Source organism: Hemitrygon akajei, chromosome 10 (genome assembly GCF_048418815.1).
Source record: "Hemitrygon akajei chromosome 10, sHemAka1.3, whole genome shotgun sequence".
Classification (NCBI taxonomy): domain Eukaryota; kingdom Metazoa; phylum Chordata; class Chondrichthyes; order Myliobatiformes; family Dasyatidae; genus Hemitrygon; species Hemitrygon akajei.
Window position 1 is genome coordinate 49,279,004 of NC_133133.1, and position 25,645 is coordinate 49,304,648.

Below are 25,645 nucleotides of genomic sequence, written 5' to 3' on the forward strand. Positions count from 1 at the left end.
CATTTGCCATCAGATTTCTGAATAGTCCGTGAACACTACTGTTTTTTGTACCATTTATTTACTTTGTAAATTACTGTACAATAATTTTGTCTGTGCACCGTACTGCTGCAAAACACCATTCCACATCATATAATATAATGGTTCTGATCCTTTTTGACTATTTGACAATGCAACTGTCCTATTATGTGAAACTAAAAGGGCAAAAAAAAATCTCTCCAAACCTCAACAAGTGTAAATGAGTTGCAGGAGATAATCACATCAAACACAATCATATAGAAATTTACAACACAGGAGGCCAGTTAGCTCATCATGTCTATTCTAGGATAATCCCATTTTCTGTCTTTTGGTGTGGAGCCTTCCTAGTTCTGATTCTTCAAGTACTCATCCAGCTACTTTGAGAGTTTCAGCCTCCATTACCATTTCATACAATGAGATCCAGACCCAAACCACTTATTGATTGAATTAATCATTTTCAAACCAGTAAACTTTTCAAAAAGATTAATGAAACCTGCCCCACTAACCTTAAATACAGTCCCTCTTATATTAGAGACGTCGTGATTATGAAGAACAGAACTTCACACAGTATTTCACGGTACCAATAACTACTCTTGGTCCAAAAGGTCGACTGTTTATTCTTTTCCATAGATACTGTCTGACCTGCTGAGTTCCTCCAGCATTTCATGTGTATTGCTCTGGATTTCTAGCATCTGCAGAATCTCTGGTGTTTATAATACTTCAAGGGCAAGGTCAGCAAGGCAAGGACAGTAACTTTCATATTCAAATCATCACGCAATAAATGCCAGCGTACTATTTGTCTTCTAATTGTTTGCTGGACTTGCATATTAACATCCACTGATCTTGTGCACAGGTCCTTTTGAACACCCTCACTTTTCACATCTATCTCAATTTTTAAAAGTTGCTCTTTTTTTTCCTATGTTTCTAGCAAAGTGGATGATTTCTCACATTTCCACATTATACGAGGGGTGATTGATAAGTTGTGGCCTAAGGTAGAAGGAGATGAGTTATTAACTTCAAACTTTCTGCATAATCATTCAAAGAGTTGACCTGCATGTGCACGTAAAGAGAGCTGTATAACTCATCTCCGTCTACCCTGGGCCACAAACTTATCAATCACCCCTGCTGTGGACACTTTCTGGAGGTCCAAGATCCGTATGCTCCACAACCGTTGGACTAAGTGTGTAAATATAGGAGGAGACTATGTTAAAAAAATAAATATGCTAGCTTTCTAAAATTGATTCTTTTACCTTAGGCCACAAACTTATTAATCACCCCTCGTATGTTATCTGCCATATTCTTACCAAACACACACTGTGGCCACTTTATTAAGGTCACCTGTACACCTCGTTAATGCAAATATCTAATTAGCCACTGCATAAGAGTATGCAAGACATTGTCAAGTGGTTCATTTGTTCTTCTGACCAAACATCAGAATAAGATGAAATGTGATCTAAGTGACTTTAACTTTGCTGAAGTTAACTAAATTATCTTTAATCATTTAATAATCATATTTTCCAAATTATTGTTGGTGCCAGCAGAGTGGTTTGAGTATCTCAGAAACTGCTGGTCTCTTGGAGTTTTCACATACAACAGGCTCTAAAGTTTACAGAGAATGTTGCAAAAACAAAATACAGCAACCATCCAGTGAGCAGCAGCTCTGGGATGTAAACACCTTAATAATGAGATGGCTCAGAGGAGCATGGCCAGACTGGGTCAAGCTGACAGGAGGGGAGCAGTAACTCAAATAGCTATGCGTTACAGCAGTTGTGTACAGAAGAGCATCTCTGAACACACAACACGTCAAACATGAAGTGGATGGGCTACAGCAGCAGAAGACCACACCAGATTCCACTCTGTTACTTAATAAAGAGGCTACTGAGTGTATGTGCATATCTGTGATGCCTACTAAACAACTCACTGCTACTTTGTATGAGTACGAACTTTGGATATATTTTACTTGGTCCCTCCTCCCAAATTATGATTGTGAACTTCCAGCTTCCCTGAAGTTACAACTTCCTAACCTGAAAAATGACTTGCTATTTATTACTATTTGTTTTCTTTATGTTCTGCACTCCATTGTGCTATTACAGCTTAGGGCATCGGAATTCAGAGTTCAATTCCTGTTTCGCTCTGTTTTTAAAAAAGCTTTGTACATTCTTCTCATGGGTGCTGTGGTATCCTCCCACAGTCCAAAGATGCACTGGTTAGTAGGTTAATTGGTCATTGTAAATTATCCTGTGAATAGACTGGGGTTAAACTGGCCGGTTGCTGGGCAGCACGACTCAGTTAGGCCAGAAGGTCTGTTCTGCACTACACCTCTAGCTAGGTGGTAACTCCCATCCCTTAATGCTCTAATTTTATTAAGTAATTTTCACATGGCACATTACCAACGGCCTTTTGAAAGTCCAGACATTCCACTTCCATCAGATCTCCCCTTATTTGCCCGGCGAGTTACAACTTAAAGATTTTTAATATATTTATCAAATGTGATTTGCCCTTCATAAGCCCATTTTGACTCAGCCCAATCCTACAATTATTATTTTAGACCATAAGACACAGGAGCAGCCCATTGAGTCTGCTCTGCCATTTAATCATGACTGATTTTATTCATCTTTTGAACCCCATTCTCCTACCTTCTCCCTGTAACTTTGACACCTCCTACAAGTCAATTACTTGCCTCAGCAGTCATCCATGGCAACAACTTGCACAGATTCACAAAGCTGCCTAAAGAGGTTCCTCCTCATTTCTGTTCTAACGGGATGTCCTTCTAATCTTAGTCTCTAGACTCAGTATTGGAAACATCCTCTCTACGTTCACCCTATCTGGGCCTTTCAATGTTTGGTAGATTTCAGTTAGATCTGTCCCTCTTTCTCCTTCTAAACTCCAGTGAATACAGGCTCAGAGCCGTCAAACATTCTTCATATGTTAATCCTTTCAGTCCGGCGATTATTCTCATGAACCTCCTCTGGACCCTGTACAAATGCCAGCACATCCTTTCTTCAATATGCAGCAGAGAAATGCTGAAAATACAGTCTGACAGATGCTTTATAAAGCCTCGGCATTACATCCTTGCTTTTATACTCCAATCCTCTGGAAATGAATGCTAACATTGCATTTGCCTTCCTTGCTATCGACTCAACCTGCAAGCTAACCTTTAGGGAATCCTGCACTAAGTACTCCCAAATCCCTTTGCACCTCTAATTTCTGAATTTTCTCCCCATTTTGAAAACATTCTATGCCTTTATTCCTTCTGCCGAAGTATATGACTGTACATTTTACTACATTGCATTCCATCTGCTACTTCTCTGCCATTCTCCTAATCTGTACAAGTCCTGCAGACTCCCTGCTTCCTCAAACTACGCCCTTCTCCTATCTTTGTATCATATGTAATCTTGGCCACAAAGCCATCCATTCTGTCATCCAGATCATTAACATATACTGTGAAAAGTACTGGATGCAACCCTGGTTTTGCAGTCTCGTGTGGCACTTATTCAAAGGCCTTCTGAAAATCCAAGTAAACAACATTCACTGACTCCCCTTTGTCTATCCTGCCTGTTATTTCCTCAAAGAATTCCAACCTATTTGTCAGGCAAGATTTCCCCTTAAGGATATCATGCTGACTTGAGTACACTGTAGGAGGAAGAATGCAAAAGAGGTATCAGAATCAGGTTTAATATCACTAGCAAATGCCATGAAATTTGTAATTTTAATGTAGCAGTAAATTGCAATATATAATTTTCAAAATCTTTAAATTATAAATAAATTAAATAAGTAGTGCAAAGAGGTTGTACATGGTTTCATTGCCCATTCAGAGATCTGATGGTGGAGGGGAAGAAGCTGTTCCTAAAACATTGAATGTGCCTCTTCAGGATCCTGTACCACCTCTTTGATGGTAGCAATGAGAAGAGGGCATGTTCTGGGTGATGGGGTTCCTTAATAGTAGATGTTGCCTTTTTAAGGCATCGTCTTTTGAAGATGTCCTCAGTGCTGGGGAGGCTAGTGCCCATGATGGATCTGGCTGAACTTTCAACTTTCTCCAGGTTTTTCCTGATCCCGTGCAGTGGTCAATCAATGCCAGATGGTGATACAACCAATTAGAATGCTCTCCACAGTACATCTGTAAAATTTGCAAGAGTCTTTGGTGACGTACCAAGTTTCCTCAAGTTCCTCATGAAATACTGATGCTGTTGTGCCTTCTTTGCAATTGCATCAAGATGTTGGGCCCAGGATAGATCCCAGAGATGTGACACCCAGGAATCCAGAAAATGGTACTACCAGCATATAAATGGAAGCCATAAATTATTTGTCAAACAAGGTGGGGAACAAAATACAATATTGTGATTTTTTTTTTTAAAAATCATCTATATTCTTTTGTCTTCCAGTGACTTTCCTATGCAGTGGGATCAACTAGCTCTCCATCATAGCTTGGATCAAAGGAGCTCATTTGGAAGTATGGACAGCCTTGACCAACCCAACCAAAATTGTGATCAAAGCACATACCCTAACAAAAGAGATTCTGCCTACAGCTCATTTTCTGCAAGCTCTAATACCTCTGACTATACCGTTTCCTCATCAATGAAGACTGATGAGTCTGCATCCCTGGACAGTATATTGCATAGTTTGGGACCATGGTTACCAGTGAAGTACGGAGATGCCCAGTATTTGCAAAGTGGAAGTGAAGGTGGGGAACCAGTAGCTGAGGAACAATTATGTTCTCACTGTGGAAAGAGGTCATCTGAAGGAGACAATGCGCCACCATCCCATGTGCTTGGCGAAAGTGCTCCAGGTTCTACCAGCTCAGCTCCTCCCCCGCCTCCTGTTCGCAGGGAAAGTTTTGTGGCCACTAAATCCCGCTCTGCATCTATGTGTCTGACAAATTCTGAGGCACTTGCAGCAAAAAATTTGCTGCTTCATCGTGGAAGGTGGACTTCTGAAACCTTGTTATCAGTAAAAAATAGAGATTCTGAGGGAGAATCTTACTGTGTTCCCAATTGCTCTACTAGCCCTTCCCAGTACTCTAGTAAATCCATATCTAGTCATTGTCCAATAGAGTGTTGTTGTTTGCTAAGGCAACAACCAAGGCTTTACTGTCATTCTCATAGGCACAGTGAAGAAATCGTTTCACATGAAAATGCAACACGTCCTAGAAAATCTATCCAGTATTTGATGGGGCAGTTGAATTCATGCAACTTAATTGATTCGTCCTTTGTTGCCAGTCAATACCAGAACACAAACCGATTGGATCAAAATAAAAAATTAACTTTGAATGTACATAGACACAGTGCACCTGAAAGGTTGTTATCAGTGCAGCTACTTCCACAAATGATTTCAGATTGTAATAAAAATGGAATACAGTGTAACCAAGAAAGAGGTGAATGGCCCAATAGTATATCAACACCTCAGCATGGATATCAGTCCAATGCTGGGGGTCCTTATAAAACTTTAAACAAAATTGATACTTCATTTAAAAAACAGATAAAAGAGAATTCAATGAGTTCTGAATGTATACTGAAGGAAAAGGAACAAGAAACTGATGGTTCTTCCTACAGTCACTGTATAGATAGTCAAGATCTATCTTCATCTTGCAAGACTCAACTCAGTCAAACAAGCTGCCAAGGTGCAACTGCTGAAATGATAGCCCATCAACAGGAATCCCCAAGCCCGTCGGATAAAATGAGTGAAATTGGAAGCACGTCCTCAAGTAGTCATGTTTTGGAAATAGAGAATGAAATTTTCCAAAATGCCCGGTTATCAAGTTCCAAAGCAGCAAGAATGCGGCGGAAAAGTGATCGCTTTGCCACAAATTTGCGTAATGAGATACAAATGAAGAAAGCTCAGCTCCAGAAGAACAGAAGTGGTGGTGCGCTGCTGCAGATGGAAGAAACTTCAGAAGAAATGAGTGATTCAAGAGAGGGGCCATCCACTTCCTATACTTGCATAACCAATGAGTCTGAAGCCAATAACAGAGCAGAAGAAACGACCAGTGCAAAGACAGAGACCACAAGTTCCAATAAAGACCTGGATAACACATCTGAAGATCATAAAGCTGGAAGTATGTATTTTTGTTCATTGGCCAGCAACCCCAATATTTCGCCAAACAAATATAAAACAGAAATAGATGCATTATCCAAAACTGTTGAGCAGAAGACTGCACAGAATTCTTGTGGCAGTGACCTAAGGAGGTGGACATCAGAAAATAAGCTGGAGTCTCAAAATAAGGTGATAAAGGAAAGTGGGGCAGATGAGGTAAAACCATGTACAGTGCCATCGTTGGAAGAACCAGATACCTCCCCATTGGTGCCTTTTGCAGAGAGGAGAAGATTCTTTGAAGAAACTAGTAAAATCTTCTCCGGATCTGATTCGGTAGGACCTCAGAGTAAATCAAATTCATTAGGAAGGTGTAAAGCTCAGCATTTATGCAGTAAGTTGCATGTTCATCAACGTGATGATCCGAAGCCATCTCCTGAGGAAAACTTCCATCACTCCACAGGCAGGGTTGATCAGTGCCCTGAGAAATATACGGTTTGTTCATTTAGAGATATGGAGCAACAAAAGTACAACCATCAAGGAGAGAAACAATGTGAACAGAAATGTGACAATTTAGAGCCACTCAAACCAAATATACCACGCACTTTGAAAAAACATGTTCAGCAAATACAACAAGCTGCTGGAGATGTATCCATACATTATCAGGATTTTCATTCAGTTAACATTCACCTCGAAGAACCTCACCCTAAAACAAGGTTCGAGCAGATTCCAGCCACTTTAACTAAGGTAGGGCAACTATGTAAATTTTTTTAAACTGGGTTTCACTTTTTTTGAAAATTTATTCTCCTAATGAATCAAACATCTATTGCAGGCTTTATTAACAATGACAAAAATGCGATAAGGCATGCAAAGGAAGCAACTTGAGCTTTTTAAAAAAAATTTCATGTTACGAGAAGCATTCTGATGTTCAACCTTTCAAACCCTTTCTGATTGAAATCAGAGGTTTTCAACATGAGAAATGACAAAAATGTTACTGTGTAATTAGGAACCTTTTCTGTTGTCTGGTTGATATAATGTTCTATTTTTAGCTTGTACCTCTTGTGAGCTAAGATCAAAGGGTGGAATTCTTATGTAAACATTATAGATGCAACTTGGAACATGTTTAGGCCAGCCATCTATCATGCACAGATTTGTTGATTGACTGTTTTAAATGTGATACTGAGTTTCAAAAAAAAACAACTGCCTGGGAGAGGTATATGTTCAACATATTTTCAGTGCTTTCAAAGAAACTTATACCTTCATTTTGTTAAATGTTCCCTGTTAAATGAGAATTATTCTAATCAAGTTTTCTTATCCCAATTGATAGAATAAAATTAATAGTGCACAGTGGGTAGAATGTAAGCAACCTAAAAGCTCACCGTTACAATTCTGGTATCACGTTATACAGTATGTGAAATGCATTTCCTTCATATCCTCTACTTTTCACTGGATTAGCAGTCAGGGAAAGGAGCCTGTATTCATTATTTGTCCCTTCACACATGATAATATTGTGCACTCATTTCTTCCACCACGAGCATGAATGGTTCCTCATTGCCATCCACTGAGCTGTTGTGGAATGAATACCCTAAAGACTGTCATGGTTCTTTTTGTATTGGTGCCTTTTGTTCTACTGAGAGTTAGCTTTTGTTTCGATAAACTATTAATTTCATTGAAATTCACTTCCACTAATGCGGTAACTTTTCCTCTTCTCATATTCAGTATAAATGTTGATTGGCCATTAACCATTTATTGATTTCAACCATAGAACATTACAGCACAGAAACAGACCTTTGGCCCTTTTTGGCTGTGCCGAACCATTTTTCTGCCTAGTCCCACTGACCTGCACCTGGCCCATATCCCTCCATACACCTCTCATCCATGTACCTTCCAAGTTTTTATTAAATGTTAAAAGTGAGCCCGCATTTACAACTTCATCTGGCAGCTCATTACACACTCCCACCACTCTCTGTGTGAAGAAGCCCCCCCTAATGTTCCCTTTAAACTTTTCCCCCTTCACCCTTAACCCATGTCCTCTGGTTTTTTTCTCCTCTAGCCTGAGTGGAAAAAGCTTGCTTGCATTCATTCTATGTATACCCTTCATAATTTTATATACCTCTATCAAATCTCCCCTCATTCTTCTACGCTCCAGGGAATAAAGTCCTAACCAATTCAACCTTTCTCTGTAACTCAGTCTCTCAAGTCCCGACAACATCCTTGTAAACCTTCTCTGCACTCTTTCAACCTTATTAATATCCTTCCTGTAATTCGGTGACCAAAACTGCACACAATACTCCAAATTCGGCCTCACCAATGCCTTATAGAACCTCAGCATAACATTCCAGCTCTTATACTCAGACCTTTGATTTATAAATGCCAATGTGCCAAAAGCTCTCTTTACTACCCTATCTACCTGGGACGTCACTTTTAGGGAATTTTGTATCTGTATTCCTAGATCTCTCTGTTCTACTGCACTCCTCAGTGCCCTACCATTTACCTTGTATGTTCTACCTTGTTTTTTCCTTCCAAAGTGCAATACCTCACACTTGACTGTATTAAGCTCCATCAGTCATTTTTCAGCCCATTTTTTCAGCTGGTCCAGATCCCTCTGCAAGCTTTGAAAACCTTCCTCACTGTCCACTACACCTCCAATCTTCGTATCATCAGCAAATTTGCTGATCCAATTTACCACATTATCATCCAGATCATTCATATAGATGACAAATAACAATGGACCCAGCACTGATCCCTGTGGCACACCACTAGTCACAGGCCTCCACTCAGAGAAGCAATCCTCCACTATCACTCTCTGACTTCTCCCATTGAGCCAATGTCTAATCCAATTTACTACCTCACCATGTATACCTAGTGACTGAATCTTCCTAACTAACCTCCCATGCGGGACCTTGTCAAAGACCTTACTGAAGTCCATGTAGACAACATCCACTGCCTTCCTTTCGTCCACTTTCCTTGTAACCATCTCGAAAAACTCTAATAGATTTGGTAAACATGACCTACCACACACAAAGCCGTGTTGGCTCTCCCTGATAAGTCCCTGTCTATCTAAATACTTGTAGATCCTATCTCTTAATACTCCTTCCACCAAATGCAATTATCTTATAATATTAAATGCCAGAATCAATCAGCAACTTGGGTAGTATCTCAGGAAAGAAAAATAACATTCAGTCAATAATCTTTCATGAGACACCATTTAATCAAGAACATTAAAACGTAAGAAAATTTTTGACAAGAACAGTCTAGTTGGCCAAACAAAGCTTGCCAAATTCCTGTTCACATTGTGTGTTGAAATAACTAGAGAGTTTAGATTTGAAAATCTCTAAGGTACTACTCTCAACTACACAAATAGGTAGTTTGTTCCATGTGTCCACAACTCACTGTGTAAAGAAATGCTTCATGATGTTAGCCTGAAATCTCCCCTCAACCAGTCTCCACCTGTGGTCCTGCGTCCTTGATGATGGATTAATCTTGAAGTAGCAGCTGGCATCGCCTTGCTTGTACCCTTATGAGTTTGAACACTTCTGTCATGTCCCCTCTCGTTCTACATGTACTTAAGCTAAAACAATTTAAATCTTTCAGTCTTTCTTCATAGTTCATACCCTGCAGATCTGGAATGAGTCTATCACCCTTCTCTGAACTCTCTTCGCATCATAAGAATTTTCAACCGTAAATGTTAGCTGTGTTTCTGTTCAAAGTTCAAAGTAAATTTATTATCAAAGTACATGTATGTCACCACACACGGCCCTGAGATTCATTTTCTTGTGGACATATTAAAAAAAAATCCATAATAGAATAACAACCGTAATAGAATCAATGCAAGTCCATATTCTATTCCTCAGATGCTGCCTGATTTGCTGAGTGTTTCCCGCATTTACTGTTTTTGCCTCTTAAAACCAATTCGGCTGAAGTAATCCTGCTATAATCATAAGACTGTAGAGTCAGACTAGACAACTCAGTTAGCCTTGCTCCACATTTCTCCAATCTACATTAGCTGCATACCACACTGTACCTGAAGCTAAGCTTTATATATGGTTGCTCTTTGAAAATCATAGGTGTAAAATCAAAATGGTTGAGTGTATTTGCATATTATTTTTTAAATATTCTTTTAGATCATCAGGATATGATTCTGTGTACACTCCGTTCAGTTCTATGCCTGAATTTGAATCATTTCCTTTCCCAGTAAGCAGTTCCTAGTAATGGAATGTTACTTCTGGGCCCAAAATAAAATACACAAAGGAAGCCATGACCAAGCCATGACTCCTATACTGAAGTCCTAAGAATAATTGGAAGGATTTTAACAGACTGCTATAGGGTTCAAGGCACTAACTCAGTTGCAAGTACATGAACTAAGATATTTGCATTTAACTTGCTGTGAGTTTTGTGGTGAATTCATTTGCACTAGGCCATCTGTACTTTGTAATGGTGAAATGTTACTTGTTACTATTTTTTTTTGTTTTTCCTTTGATACTGACTTTTGCGGAGGTGTAGATTTACATTCTCTAGTGGCTCCATATCTACTTTGTTCCGTAGGGTTCAACAAAGGTGACTTCTCCTTCAGAAGTTCAGACAGCATGCTGCATTAACTGAGTGAGAAAATAAGAAGCCTATTTTTTTCCTTTGCGTTGCTCTCTCTTATTCGAGGTTCTTAGGAACATTTGGAATGCCCTTACTAGCCAACTTAGTAATGACTGGACATGCTCAGTATAAAGTCATTCATTTTAACTTGGCCATCAGAGATTGCTTGCACTGTTTTTCATTAATTGTAGATGTGAAGTTAAAGAAGTCATTTTTAAATTGTGTGGACAGTTTTCTCTCCACGTTGATTTGGCTATATGATGTGTCTTTAGCTGTCAAAAAGGAACACATAACTTTCTACACTTGAACCGCTCCATGTCTGGGTCCCTTTCCTCTTATATTGGCAGGTTTTGTGCACTCTGGATGCATGAGTTCAAGGGGCTTAATACCACCATGAGTTTCTTTTTTACTTTGAGTGGATATGGGCCAGAGGTTTTTGGGAATGTTGGGAAGGATGGCTTCAAAGAAGGCTCATCCTTGATTTTCTTGTATCATCATCCTTGTATTCAACATCCTTCAAGACTTTTTACTGTTCACCTGGTAACTCCCTCTGGGCTTAGGCGCCATGGTAAGGTAGTGGTTAGCGTGACACTATTATAGTTCAGGGTATCAATGTTTAATTCTGGCATCCTCTGTAAGAAAGTTTGTATGTTCTTCACATAAGAGCACAAGAACATAAGAAATAGGAGCAAGAGTAGGCCATCTGGCCTGTCGAGCCTGCTCCACCATTCAATAAGATCATGGCTGATCTGGCCATGGACTCATCTCCACCTGCCTGCCTTTTCCCCACACCCTTAATTCTCCTACTATGCAAAAATATATCCAACCTTGTCATAAATGTATTTAGTGAGGTAGCCTCCACTGTTTCATTGGGCAGAGAGTTCCATAGATTCACCATCTCCCCAAATCTTGAGGCTATGTCCCCTAGTTCTAGTCTCACCTACCAATGGAAACAACTTTCCTACCTCTATCTTATCTATAACGAGAGTGCATGGGTTTCCTTGGGGTGCTGCAGTTTCCTCCCACAGTCCAAAGGTGTGCTGTCAGTAGATTAATTGGTCATTGTAAACTGCCCTGTGACAAAGCTAGGGTTAAATAGGTGGGTTGCTGGGTAGCATGGTTCAATGGGCCAGAAGGGCCTGTTCCACACCATCTCTGAATAAATCAGTAAATGTCTGTCTGGGGAGAGTGGTGATTGGCAAGAAACAATGTAGTCATCTTAGTGTTATTAACCAAAATGAACTAGGGCCTTGATGCTGAGGATGTTGGCTTGGAGTAGGTCATGGCTTTGGTTTATCTTTTCAGTGAAGTTGCTGGATTTGGATGCTATTTTTCCACTGTCTTGTGATGTTTGCTGTAAGTTGTCAAGGTGTGAAACAGGTGTCAGATACTGATTGTGGGCTTCCTGATAAACCTTTGGTTTCGTGTCTTCTCCAAGGTCTTGATTTTCAAGTGTATTTTTCCTTGGTCAACTAAAAGCTGTGCTGGAATACTAATGAGGTTAATTTCTCATACCAGGGCTTAGAATTGAATGCCTGTCTGGGCAACGTGGTGTTAAGCATGAAATGACGTGGCCAGCCAGTGAACAGGTGTAATGTGAAAACCCTGTCCATTTGCCTCCAGGTGGACTGTGATTGGAGGAGCAGTTGGTTGGACACTGAGAGGTAGTTGTTCAGGAGCATCCTGGTGATCACGGACCTGAGTACCAACAGCAGGGAGACCCTTTTGTCAGTGGAGGATGGTGAATCTGTGCAGTTTATTGCCATAGATGACTATGGAGCCTAAGTCAATGGGGATATTTAAAATATATTGGGATATTTATTTCAATGGGGAAAAAAGATCAGCCATGAATGAATGGCAGAGCAGACTCAATGGGCCATATGGCCTAATTCTGCTTATATGTCTTATGGTTTCATGGTAGTTACAAGTCAGATTTATCTCCTTCTTGGAAGATGGCTGTGATTCAGAATCGTTGAGGCCTAAAGTATCCTCCTCATCCCAGATGTGGACAGTGTGACTGTAGATTGGAGACTGAAGCTCTTCACTGCCACATTACTGTCGGCTCCAAGGCTTAACATTATTTCATATTTGAAATGTGGCCTGCTTCACCTGTTGGTTAAGTGTGCAGCAAGGCTGATCCAAATGGGTTACTTGCGATGGAGTCTTGATCACAGAGCTGGAGAAACCATGCATATCGTGGCTGTCAGTGAGTGGTTGGATCTGGTGTTTTCCACCATCTTTTTTTTAATCTCACATTTCTGTTTACCTGTGTCTTCAGATGCAGTACAATCGCAGGTTTAAGGAGAGTGTAAATATTATCACAGACTTTAGTTTTTTAATCTACATTTTGAGAAACTATTGATCTGATGTCAGTTTAAAATAACAGTAATGAAGTCCAAAAATAGAGATTGGAAATGTTGGAACTGAGATACTTTTCAACAGGACACTAGTTATAAAATGGTTGAACTAAACTTCTAATGTAGTCCACCAGCTAGTTTTGTACTGCAGTGCTTCTTTTTCCAAGTTCCACAGACCCAGTTTGGGCATTGTCAAATATTCAGTTTAGTTGCTAATTAAGGGACCTGTCTGCAGTCTAGCTAACAGGAGAAATTCCAGGGCAGTGTTGATGTGTTTCCCAACTGTGCCATAAATAGGGCTGCGGATGTTTCTTTGTACTGACTGACTCTCTTCTTTGCAGGGATATCCGGTGGAAAAACTGGATCAGACTGAGATAAACAGGAAGTTTTCTTCACCAGAAAGGTAGGAACTTAGTGATTTAATTCCATGGAATGCCTTCCTTATTCCTTGCTAATCGCACGGTTTTATTTGACAAACTACTCGCATGTAATGTTGGATTTCCAGAAGTATTGCTGAATATGCTTTTCCTCAAAGCAGACATAGATTACTAATCAAATTGATTCTGAGATTTCTGTATCCTTCCAGTTTTCAAGTGTCCATCAGAAAGAGTTCTGGTGGCAAGGATAATGAATGCTGATAATAAGCAATTAGCTAACTGATAAAGCAAGTGCCAAGCTGTCTACCCATTCAGGAAAAGTTGTATTTCATTTATCACAACAGTGTCATGAACCGACATAGGTATTTGTAAACACAGTATTCAGCACATGATTTGGAAAAATGCTTTCTAAAACCATCTCTTTTTTTTCTTGTTGTATTCATCTTTCTTATAACACAGGAGGCTTTGTGGTCCATCAGGTCTCAAAGGATTCCCATTAGTCCCATTCCCTAAATTATTTTCAGTAACCTATTTTCTCTTTCACATGTCCATCAAGACCCAGTGAATCAAGTGCCACTCATTTACACCAGGAGCAATTTACAGCAGAGCTAAACTGCCGAACAGCGCGTGTTTTGAGATGTGAGGGGAAACTGGAACATTTGGAAGAGACCCATGCAGTCACGGAGAAATCGTGGAAAATTCACACAGGCAGCAAACCAGATCAGGATTGACCCAGTCAGTGGAACGGTATGGCAGCAGTAATGACTGCTCTGCCAACGACAGGCTCTACCTTTGTCTATTAGAAAACCACTTAGTTCCTTCCATACCACTGTGCTGCTACTTTCTCAATTACAATCCCACAGCCACACCTTTGTTACATTCTTTGTCCTTCTATTGCTAAAATGACTGTGCTCATGACCCTGTTAATTTATTTTAGACCTTTCCCAACCAGATTGACAGCAGGGTGAATATCAGTTTATTGTAATATTGTATAGAACAGGAATAAAATGCACAAGTGCTGGTTGTTACTGAAGAGTGAAGCAGCACGATATCAGATGGAAGAAGACTGGTATTATTTGAACATAGAGTCTGTAACTGGGCACTTAAATGGCCTCTTCATTGCTTGTGGTCTCCCAATGTTTAAATTAATAAATGATGCTGCCTGGCCTGCGGAGTTCCTCCACCATTTTGTGTGTGTTGCTCAGATTTCCAGCATCTACAGATTTTTTTTCTTGTTTTTAAATACTACCAATAACCAATAACTAATGTTAGCTGCATCATTTCCATTGTTTCATTGTCCTTAGCTCTCTCTTTCACTCTCACTCGCACTTCTTTTAGAAGACCCATCCCAGCCATTGCAGTTGCATGCAAGTTTAGTTAAAGAAAAGCATGAAACAGCATCACAAAATATGTATTGTGTGTATCAACATAACTTATCAAATAATAATTGATGTCTTTCAGAGAAACAGAGGTGCAAACTCTAAGCAATGTTCAAGAAGCATGTTCTGAATCAAACTCAAAAGAGAATCTCAATAATGACTGGGATAGGCTGCCAAGGAGCACAAGAGAAGAAATTTCTTGGGAGACGCCCAGCCCATCTACTACATTATCTTTGAAATATCCTGAAAATTCTCCGCACTCTCCCCAAAGAGAAGAAGGTGTTTGCAACTGTAGCACTCACCGTACGGTTTGTGAATCATCAGATGTATTGAGGAAGTCTGAAGGAGAGAAACATGGTCTTGAGGCATGTAGCTATGACGATTTATCTGCCAACAAAATAAAGAAAAAATCTCCACCACAGAGGCCACCACCACCAGACTGGGGGAAATACAGATTACAGAAACTCTCTCAGCATGAAACAATAGATTTGGGAAAACAACCATTGCAATGCAAATCATCAGATTTGGAAACACATAATCCTAGGAATTTGCCTCAACATGAATCTCCAGTTACAAACAAGAGTCAGTTTGGGAAACCACCTCGACACGAATTGGAGAATTTGGAGAAGGGCCAGAAAGAATCTAGATGTGAATTACCAGATTTGGAAAAATACCAGGCCAGGAAACTACCACATCGTGAATCGGAGGACTTGGAAAAGTGCCAGTTCAAGAAAGTGATCCAACATGAGTTGCCAGATTTGGAAAAGTTGCAGCCCCAGAAATCACCTCAACGTGAATTGCTAAATGTGAACAAGTACCGATCTAGAAGTCTGGGCCAACATGAAATATCAGATGTGGACAAGTTCTCACAGCGGAAACTATCCCAGCATGAATTGCTGAACATGGACAGATATCCAGCCCGGAAGATGTTCCAGCATGAATTGCCGGACATAGAGAGCTATCCACCCCGGAAACTATCCCAGCATGAATTGCCAGATGTGGAAAGGTATCCACCCCGGAAACTATCCCAGCATGAATTGCCAGATGTGGAAAGGTATCCACCCCGGAAACTATCCCAGCATGAATTGCCAGATGTGGAAAGGTATCCACCCCGGAAACTATCCCAGCATGAATTGCCAGATGTGGAAAGGTATCCACCCCGGAAATTATCCCAGCATGAATTGCCAGATGTGGAAAGGTATCCACCCCGGAAACTATCCCAGCATGAATTGCCGGACGTGGACAGATATCCGGCCCGGAAGCTGTCCCAGCATGAATTGCCGGACACGGAGAGGTATCCGGCCCGGAAGCTGTCCCAGCATGAATTGCCGGACACGGAGAGGTATCCACCCCGGAAGCTGTCCCTGCATGAATTGCCGGACATAGAGAGCTATCCGCCCCGGAAACTGTCCCAGCATGAATTGACAGATGTGGAGAGATATCCACCCCGGAAGCTGTCCCTGCATGAACTGCCGGACGTGGAGAGATATCCGCCCCGGAAACTGTCCCAGCATGAATTGACAGATGTGGAGAGATATCCACCCCGGAAGCTGTCCCTGCATGAACTGCCGGACGTGGAGAGATATCCGCCCCGGAAACTGTCCCTGCATGAATTGACAGATGTGGAGAGATATCCGCCCCGGAAACTGTCCCTGCATGAATTGCCGGACATGGACAGGTATCTGCCAAGGAATCTGTCCCAAAACGAATTGCCGGATTTGGACAAACGTCCACTCTGGATACCATGCCAACATGAATTTTTGGATATGGGCAAAATTCCATCTCGTAAACTGTGCAAACATGAACTGCCAGATATAGAGAAGTACCAGAGCCAAACACTGTCAGAACATGAATTGCAAGATTTACACAAATACCATTCCCGGAAACTTACTCTGCATGAATTGCCAGATTTGGAGAAGTACCAGTTAAGAAAACTATCCTTGCGTGAATTGCCAGATTTGGATAACTATCGGTTACAGAGAGATGCTCAGTATGAATTGGATCCTATGTTAATCTCAGAGCCCACATCAGTGACCTGGAAAAAGTCAGAACCATTGACTGAGAGGGAAGCGTGGGCTTATTCAGATCGCTCTCCAAATACTGGCTCAGCTGCGGACACCGCAACACAATATTCTCATCCATCACAAATCTGTACAGAGTACTCAACAGGCTTTCAGTACAGGTATCCAGGATCCAGTTTCATTAATCCAAGATGCTTAGTACCTTCCTCTTTAGTTCCTGTTTCAGGCGAACATATGATCACTTCATTGTATAATTATAAATCACAGAGGCCAAAGATGAAATTGGCAATGCCCCTGCACAGTGATGTCACACCAAGGTAATTGCATAACATCTAATAAGTATCAGTTTAAAACTAAAGTGAGGATTTTGTCCCGGAATTAATCTTATGAGCCTGTATTCCTCGGACAGAAAGATAAGCTGATTACTTGTTGGCAGGATATTGTCAGGTGTCCACTATTTTAACTAAATATTTAATTAACCTTTTTTAATTCATCTTGCATGCTGCATCGATGACTATTGGTGCTGCTTCCTGCACCCATGCTGAGCTCATCAATTTAATCAACGTTGTGTCTGAATTCCACCTACCCTCAAATCAATCTTTGACCCCTCTTTCCCCTTTCTCGATCTCTGTTTGGAGGCAGACTGTCTGCTGACTCGCACAGCTGTTGCTTGTAAAGATGCTATTCCCTTTTCTCAGTCCCTTCATCTCTGCTGCATCTGTCCTTGTGTTGAGGCCTTCTATTCCAGAACATCTGAGATGTTCTTTGCCTTCAAAGAACAGGGTTTCCCTTCCTCTACCATCAGTGCTGCCCTAATCTGTGTCTCCTCCATTTCGCACACATCTATCATCACCCTATCTTCCTGCCTCCATAACAGAGCTAGAATTCCCCTTGTCCTTATCTACCACCCCATGAGCCTCTGCATCCAGCACATCATTCTCCACACCTTCCACCATCTTCAACAGGATCCTACTATTAAATACATCTTTCCCTCGCCATTCCCCAACTATACACAGGGATCACTCTCTACATGACTCCCTTGTCCACGTTTTCTCCCCGCTGATCTCCCTCCTGGTAATTATCCCTGCAGACAGGCATGTCCATTCACCTGCTCCCTCACCACCATTCAGGACCCCAAACAGTCCTTCCAGATGCGACAGTACTTCACCTGTGGACCCGTTGGGAGTCATCTACCGCTTCCACTGCTGCCTCCTCTCGAGACCCAATGTAGTGTAGGGGACCACTTCTCAAGTACCTTAGCTCCGTCTGCCATTTCCCACTGCCATCCATTTTAATTTTATTTCCCATTCCGACTTGTCAGTCCACATCCTATTCTACAGTCATGATGAAACCACCCTCATCTGGGTAACCTCCAACATGAAAGCATGAATATTGATTTCTCTAATTTCTGGTCATTTCTCCCCCTTCTCGCTTCTCTCCCTCCACACCTGCCCGTCACCTCCCTCTGGTGTGCCCCACCTCTCTCTCTCTTGTGGTCCACTGTCCTCTCCTATCAGATCCCTTTTTCTTCAGCCCCATACCTCTTCCACCTATCACCTCCCAGCTTATTACATCATCCCACCTTCCCCCTCACCTGGTTTCATCTCTCACCCACTAGCTTATACCCCCTTCCCCTCCACTCCACCTTCCTTATTCTGGCTTCTTGCTCCTTCCTTTCCAGGCCTTATCAAGGGTCTCGGCCCAAACCTTTGACTGTTTATTCCCTTTCATAGATGCTGCTTGGCCTGCTCAGGCCTTGCAGCAATTTGTGTGTGTGATTCATCTTTTTGAAGCAATTGGCAATCTGATATTTGCAGTAGTTAACCCCATTCCAATTGCAGGCTTTGGCTTCAACTACCTTTCTCTGTTCATTCTTGCAGTTAAAATTGGGAAACAGTTGTATTGGGGTTTTGGTATCATTGTGGTTCTTCTGCTTCCATGTTACCTTCCACATGGGGGGAAAAAATAAATGCTTATCTCCATGCTGACAGGAGTCTTGTAACTCCTCCGATTTCTTTCGGAACTTGCTGCTGAATGCAGAAATCTACTTCAAGCTTGCTCTCTTCATGCTAATAGTACAACTATTTTGCTGGAAGAAGACTGTGCCTGTTTTGGTAAATGTTTTGATGTGACATTTGATCAGAAGCAGTTGAAGTTTCCACTGCTCATTCCAGATTGTATAGAAAAGCACTTCAGCCTTTGTCCCCTCCACTGACAAATGTTAGAACAAATAACAATGACCCCAAGTTCAGTTGGGGAAAAGAATTGGAAAAAGAAGATGTCTTCTATTTTAAAAGGATATGCTGCTTTGGTGAGCAGGGATGCTGCTTTTCACATGTGGCAAATTTTACCTCATGTTGGTAAATGGATTGGACTTGGGAGGTCAGTAAAATCTGGGAAGGACAGCATGCCAAAAGTGGTAGCATTTAATATATAACTTCACAATTCATTGTGCATATGTGTGTTTTTGGAACAGACAGAAAATGAAGCAGAATTGAGGACTGTTTTGTGTATTATTTGGTTTGGAGCCTCCTGAAGTAAATATACTGGGGATTTTCTTTTTTCAAAAATGGATTTCCTCTGCTCATCTGAAGGCTGAGGAAACTGATTGTTGATACGTGTGGCCTACCCAGGTGTTAGTTGCATAGTGAAGTCTTGTCAAAATTTCCATTATTCATCTATGAGATTTGCGTGCTGAGTTGGTAATCTGTTCAAGCGTGGAAGACACAATTGCTGTGCTTGATTCTGTTCACAAATACATTTTGTGGCCGGAATCAGCAATTAAGAATGAAACTTTGCTTATTTTCTACTTGGTTTTTCCTGCTCCCATGGATGCTAAGGCCAACTATAGCATTCCAACAGCTTCATTGGCAGAGATGAACTTGGGGATTTTTTTGGTCTGTTTGGCTCAGTGCCACACAGCATGAATATTCTGAATGATCAAGAGACATTAATTATATTGGCCTTAAATGTTTCTGTGAAAAAGGGTTTTTTTTTAGAAGTTATATAGCTGATAAGGTCTTAAAATGGACGGGCATCAGCTGGTATCGATGGCAGTGGGCCATGTGGTGGAATGGTGCACAGTTTAAGTCTGTTAAGAGTGTTACTCTTTGTGGAGATTTCAGACAGATTAGCTTTTCTATTTAAGTTTTCATTTGAAATGGCCATTATGTGATCAGCCACAAAGTACTTCTGGTATTAAAATGCAACACTAGGAAGTGTGTTTTGGGGGTTGTTTAATGTTGAGAGTTGTTAAGATTTAAAAAATAGCTTTGATATTTCGTGAAGAATAAAGTTCCTATTTTCCCTTTGGAAGATCAATTAGCTTGATATAAATTGAACATAATTATTTTTAGAAAAATAAATTGCAAATCACCGTGGAAGCTAGAAATCTGAAAGAAAATCCGGAAATGCTGTAAGTAATTGACATTGAGTCAATGAGGAGAGAGAGTAAACATTTCAAATTGAAGCTTTCTTCAACGAACAAATGCATCACTGATCTTCCTTTCTGTTCTGTGTTTCCCCATCAGTGTACCCCTATTCCCCAACAGGCACAAATACCACACACACTATTCTCCCTATTTTAAAAGTTTTGCCTCTGTTTTCCTGCTTCTGAAAACTTATTTCTTTCCAATTACTAACACCTCCTGTTTTTACACTGAGTATCTTCTGAGGATTTGTAAGACTCTTTTGTAAAAATTGAGAACAAGTTTTTCATGATTTTTAACTATTTTCTCACAGATCTATCAAATGGGCTAGGGGAGAGGGAACTGCCCTTGCAATAGCAGAATGGTATAGCAATAGCACAAGTATCAATCCAGATCTTAGATGCTTTCTGTAGGGAAGGTTTACATTATTTCTTTGTGGGTGTCCTCCAACTACCCCCTTGTTTTCTTCTTCCTCCCAAAGTGCTACTATCAATTACCCTTCAGTGCACGTTAATGCAAAAAGCCTCGAAGGAAATTTGCTGGATGTGTATGACAGTGAATAAACTGCTGGGAAGTAAGGAGGCTTAATTGGATGGATTACTTCCAGGAAGCCAGCATTGACCTGAATGGCCTCCTTCTGTGAAGTTGTACTGTACTGGACTTTGTACACTTAATCCTGATGCTACATATTTAAAAGAAAAAGCCAATATAATTTGCCAAGAGTGAGCTTATTTAACACATAAGAGAACTGGTATAAGTTTATTTACCAGCAGCCCTAGCTCCCATCACAATCAACCCAATTCCCGACAACAATTCACACTGGTTACAATCAATAGGCTGGTTCTCTGAACCTTAACTATAATTAGCAACTTGCTCAGAACCCCTTAGAGTACAGAATAGTAAGGGGAGATTTAACTGAAGTGATCAAAATCATGATAAGTTTTGATCGAGTAAGTAAAGAGAGAAAATAATTCAGCGACAAAAGAACTGCAAACCAGAACACGTTGATTTAAAATAATTAAAAAAATAAAAAGTGAAAAATACACAAGTTCTGATCATTTGAAATGAATTGAACAGCTAATTTTCAGGCTGTCATGACAATTTCATCAGTAATGTCTGCTGGAGAGATTTTCTTGGCTAGCGTTCAAAGTTAGTTTTAGAATAGGACTCTGGGATGTGTTGCATCTAACTAGGCAAGTGAATGGTTGGTGTTTTTGATATTGATGTCAATCCGGAAGACACTTTGGCATTGTACATGAATTCTGTGCTCAAGTCTGGAGTGGGGCTAAGGACTAGTACCATTTGGCTCAAAGGAAGAGAAAGTACTACCAATTTAGTCACAAAATTTATAATGCCACTCACTACTGATATAATCTGCTTTGATGCGACTTGAGTATGCAGTACTGGGTAAAACAAAGTGCTGTCACTGTTTCTCAATATTGTAGACAAGGGGTTTCAACTTACAGAAGACATTTAGAGCTACAGTTTGACTTCCTTGAAAGAAGGAATATCCCATAGTGCAACACACTCCTGATACTGCTTTGGACTTACTGACCTGAATTAAGGTCTGTGTTCTCAGAATAGGGTTTGAACCCAAGACCCGATGCTGCTACACACGGCAACTGCTCTACCATGAAGCTGAAGTTGCCATGTGAAAGCTGACCACGCGAAAAATTGAATGTTCCTGACATACTGTTGGAGGAGAATTCCAGAGACAATCTTCTGTGCAGGGGAGGTGGGTGGCAAAGAAATAAACATAGCATGGAGAAGCCAAATCGATATCTTTGGGGACATGTTTGCTTCAGCATTTCCACTTGGATTACTGCCAATCTAACCCCCATTTATCACAGATAACAAAGCCAGCTTATCAAGGTCTTTACCGAAAGGATTTGCTGTAGAGGGCATGAAGGGATACCAAAATGTCTACGTCTCTGTTTTCCAGAGTTCAGAAGAAACCTCATAGAAATATAAAATTCATAGGGTTGACACTATAGATTTAAGAACAATGATATTCCCTGGTAGAGGAGTTTACAACTAAACATCACGATTTAAGATGAGGGATAGGCCTTTTTGGGCTAAATTAGGAATAAATGTCTTCACCTATAGACTGGTGATAGTTTTTTTAAATTCTTTGCCCTGAGGAGACTTGGTCATTCATTGCATCATAACTGAGATTGATATAGTTCTGAATTTTAGAGGAACTTAGGGAGTGAGGCAGCTTCTTGAGTTAGAAGATCCGTCATGATTATTGTTGAATAGCAGAACAGGTTTGAGGGATTAGGTGGTCTGTCATGCTCCTGCTACTTTGGTTAAAAGGTTTTAAATGTTCATTTTTCTTTCCTCAGAAATCAAAAAATAATGGATTCAATGGGAGCAGCAATATCCAGAGGAGGAAGGAACTGGCCTTTTGAAGGCAACATTCCACCTACAATGAATGAAGTCGATCTGGGTTGTCAGCGATGTGGGGAGCCATACTCAAGTATTATCAGCAGGCAAGATGAAAGGTGGGAAGATTCAGAAATTTACATAAAACCAGTCAACAGATCACAAAGAAACATTATAAGAAGACCCTCTTGGGATCCTGGAGAAGGAATTGAGACAGTGAGGTGCTGTCCAGATGTAAAGAGCACACCTCCCACTGAGTTGACTTCAGAGGAATTAGTGAGAGATATTGCAGGGAAAGACCAATCTCTGGCAGACATTCTGGATCCAGACTCAAAAATGAAGAGCGCTGTGGATGTGATGGGTGGAATCTTTCCAGAAAGCAAAGAGGAGCTGTCGCAGGCACGTGAGCGCAAGAAACGGAATCCACTCCAATTGAGTCTGAATATTAACTCTGAGAAGTAAGTCTCTTCCTGATCTTGATGATTCAAAGTTCAAAGTAAATATTATTATCAAAGTACATGTCTATAACCATATACAACTCTGAGATTCATTTTCTTGTGGACATACTCAGCAAATCTGTAGAATAGTAACAATAACAGGATCAATGAAAGATCAACCAGAGTGCAGAAGACAGCAAACTGTGCAAATGCTAATATAAATAAATAGCAATAAATAATAAGAGCAAGAGATAATGTGATTAAAAAGTCCATAAAAGTGAGATAATTGCTTGTAGGAACATTTCAATGACCAAGTGAGTGTTGTTATCCTCTTTTATTCAAGAGGGTGATGGTTGAGGGGTAGAATCTGTTCTTGAATCTCGTGGTGTGATTCCTGAGGCTCTTGTTCCTTCTACCTGATGGCATCAGCATGAAGACAGCATAATGTGGGTGGTGAGGATCCCTGATGGCTGCTGCTTTCCTACAGAAGTATTTCATGTAGATGTGCTCAATCATTGGGAGGGCTGTACCCATGATGTACTGGGCTGAATCCAATACCTTTTGTAGGATTTTCAATTCAAAGGCATTGGTGTTTCCATACCAGGCCATGATGCAGCCAGTCAATAGACTACACATCTCTAGAAGTTTGTCAAAGTTTTAGATGTCATGCCAAATCTCTGAAGGAAGTAGAGGCACTGTCATGCTTTTTTTTTTTTTGCAATTGCACTTGTGTACTAGGTCCAGGACAGATCTTCTGAAATAATAACACCAAGGAAAATAAAGTTGCTCACCCTGTCCACCTGTGATCCTCTGATGAGGACTGGCTCGTGGATCTCTGGTTTCCCTCTCCTGAAGTCTATAATGGGTCCTTGTTCTTGTTGACATTGAGACAGAGGTTGTTGTTGTTGTTGTAGTAGCGCCACTCAGCCAGATATCCAATCTCCCTCCCAGATGCTGATTCATCACTACTTTAGGTTCGGACCTCAACAGTGCAAATTTGAATATGACATTGGAGCTGTGCTTAGCACACAGTCCAAGGTGTGAAATGAGTAGAGCAGGGGGCTAAGCACACAGCCTTGTGGCGCACCTGTGCTGATGGAGATTGTGGAGGAGATGTTGTTGCCAATCCAAATTGATTAAGGTCTACAAGTGAGGAAATTCAGGATGCAATTGCACACGAAGGTATTGATGCCAAGGTCAGAGCTTATTGAATAGCTTTGAGGGGATGATGGTATCGAATGCTGAGTTGTAGTTCATAAAGAGCATCCTGGTGTATGCATCTTTGCTGTCCAGATGTTCCAGGGTTGTGTGAAGAGCCAATAAGAAGGCACCTGCTGTGGTCCTGTTGCTCCGATAGGAAAACTGGAGTGGATTCAAGCTGCCTCTCAGGCAGGAGTTGATGTGTTTCATCACCATCTTCTCAAAATACACCACAGTGGATGTAAGAACAACTGGGTGATAGTCATTGAGGCAGGTTACCACGCTCTTCCTGGGCACTGGTATAATTAAAGCCTGCTTGAAGCAGGTGGGTACCACACACTGCCGAAGCGAGAGTTTAAAGATCTCAGTGAACACACCGGGCAATTGGCCAGTACAGGTCTTTAGTACGTGGCCAGGTATCTCTTCCAGTCTGGATGCTTTCCGTGGATTCACCCTCATGAAGGCAGGCCACATGTCACCGTCGGAAATTGAGATCGTAAGGTGATGTGGGGGGTCGTGATGGTTCCTCAGTGTTCTGATGGTCAAAGCGAGCATAAAAGGCATTGAGCTCATGTGGAAGCAAAGCCCACGTCACTTGATTTAACTTTGTAGGAGTTGATAGTATTTAAGCCCTGCCACAGCTATCGAGCATCCCTCATTGATTCATGGTGGTCCAGAATTTCCACTTCACCCATGAGGAGGCTTTCCGGAGTTCATACCTTTACATCTAGGAGCTTCCTTGGTCTCCAGACTCAGCAGATTTTAGGTCTCATGGTTAATAAGTGGATCCAGAGAGGAACTGAATTATTCAATGCAGTGGAAGTGTAATGATGTTTATTATAGCTTAGCAATATGACAAATCTAATCTTTAATTTTTAAACAAAAATATTGTTGAACAAAATGACTTGTAACAAATATAAAATGTTAGAGTCAGGCAGCATCTGTGGAGGGGATTAAATAGTAGACATTTTTGGCCAAGACTATCAGGAAAGGTCTGGAAAGGAAAGGAGGCAGAAACCAAAATAAGATGATGGGGGAGGGGAAGGAATATGGAAGGATGAGGGTAATTTATGTTCATGCCAACAGGTTGGAGGCTACTCAGAATATGAGGTGTTGTTCCTCCAACCTGAGCTTGGCCTCATCATGGCAGTAGAGGCGGCGGCCATGGGCACGTCAGAATGGGAAAGAGTAGTCAGTGTGAAATGGATTGTCACTGGGAGAATCCTGCCTCTTGCAGTAGACAGAGCAAAGGTCATCAACAGAGTGGTTCCCAATCTGCCTTGGGTCTCACCGATCTAGAGGAGGATGCTCCAGGAACACCAGATACAAGAGATGACCCTGACAAACTCGCAGGTGAAGTACTGCCTCACCTGGAAGGCCTTGAATGGAGATGAGGGTTAAGTTGTAGGAGCTGGTGTAGCACTTG

At 41.1% G+C, this 25,645-nt stretch overlaps 1 protein-coding gene across 4 annotated transcripts in view; it reads left to right on the forward strand.

Moving 5' to 3' along the window:
- The window catches only part of LOC140734363 (uncharacterized), a 140,896-nt gene that overhangs the window by 96,254 nt on the left and 18,997 nt on the right, over positions 1–25,645 (forward strand). For 3 of the 4 annotated variants that reach the window (XM_073058228.1, XM_073058229.1, XM_073058231.1), the window contains 4 exons: positions 4,401–6,792; positions 13,334–13,395; positions 14,831–17,086; positions 22,543–23,040. In XM_073058228.1, coding sequence (XP_072914329.1) covers positions 4,401–6,792; positions 13,334–13,395; positions 14,831–17,086; positions 22,543–23,040 — 5,208 coding nt within the window. The remainder of the gene's footprint in view (positions 1–4,400; positions 6,793–13,333; positions 13,396–14,830; positions 17,087–22,542; positions 23,041–25,645) is intronic. The other variant, XM_073058230.1, reaches the window with a different exon arrangement.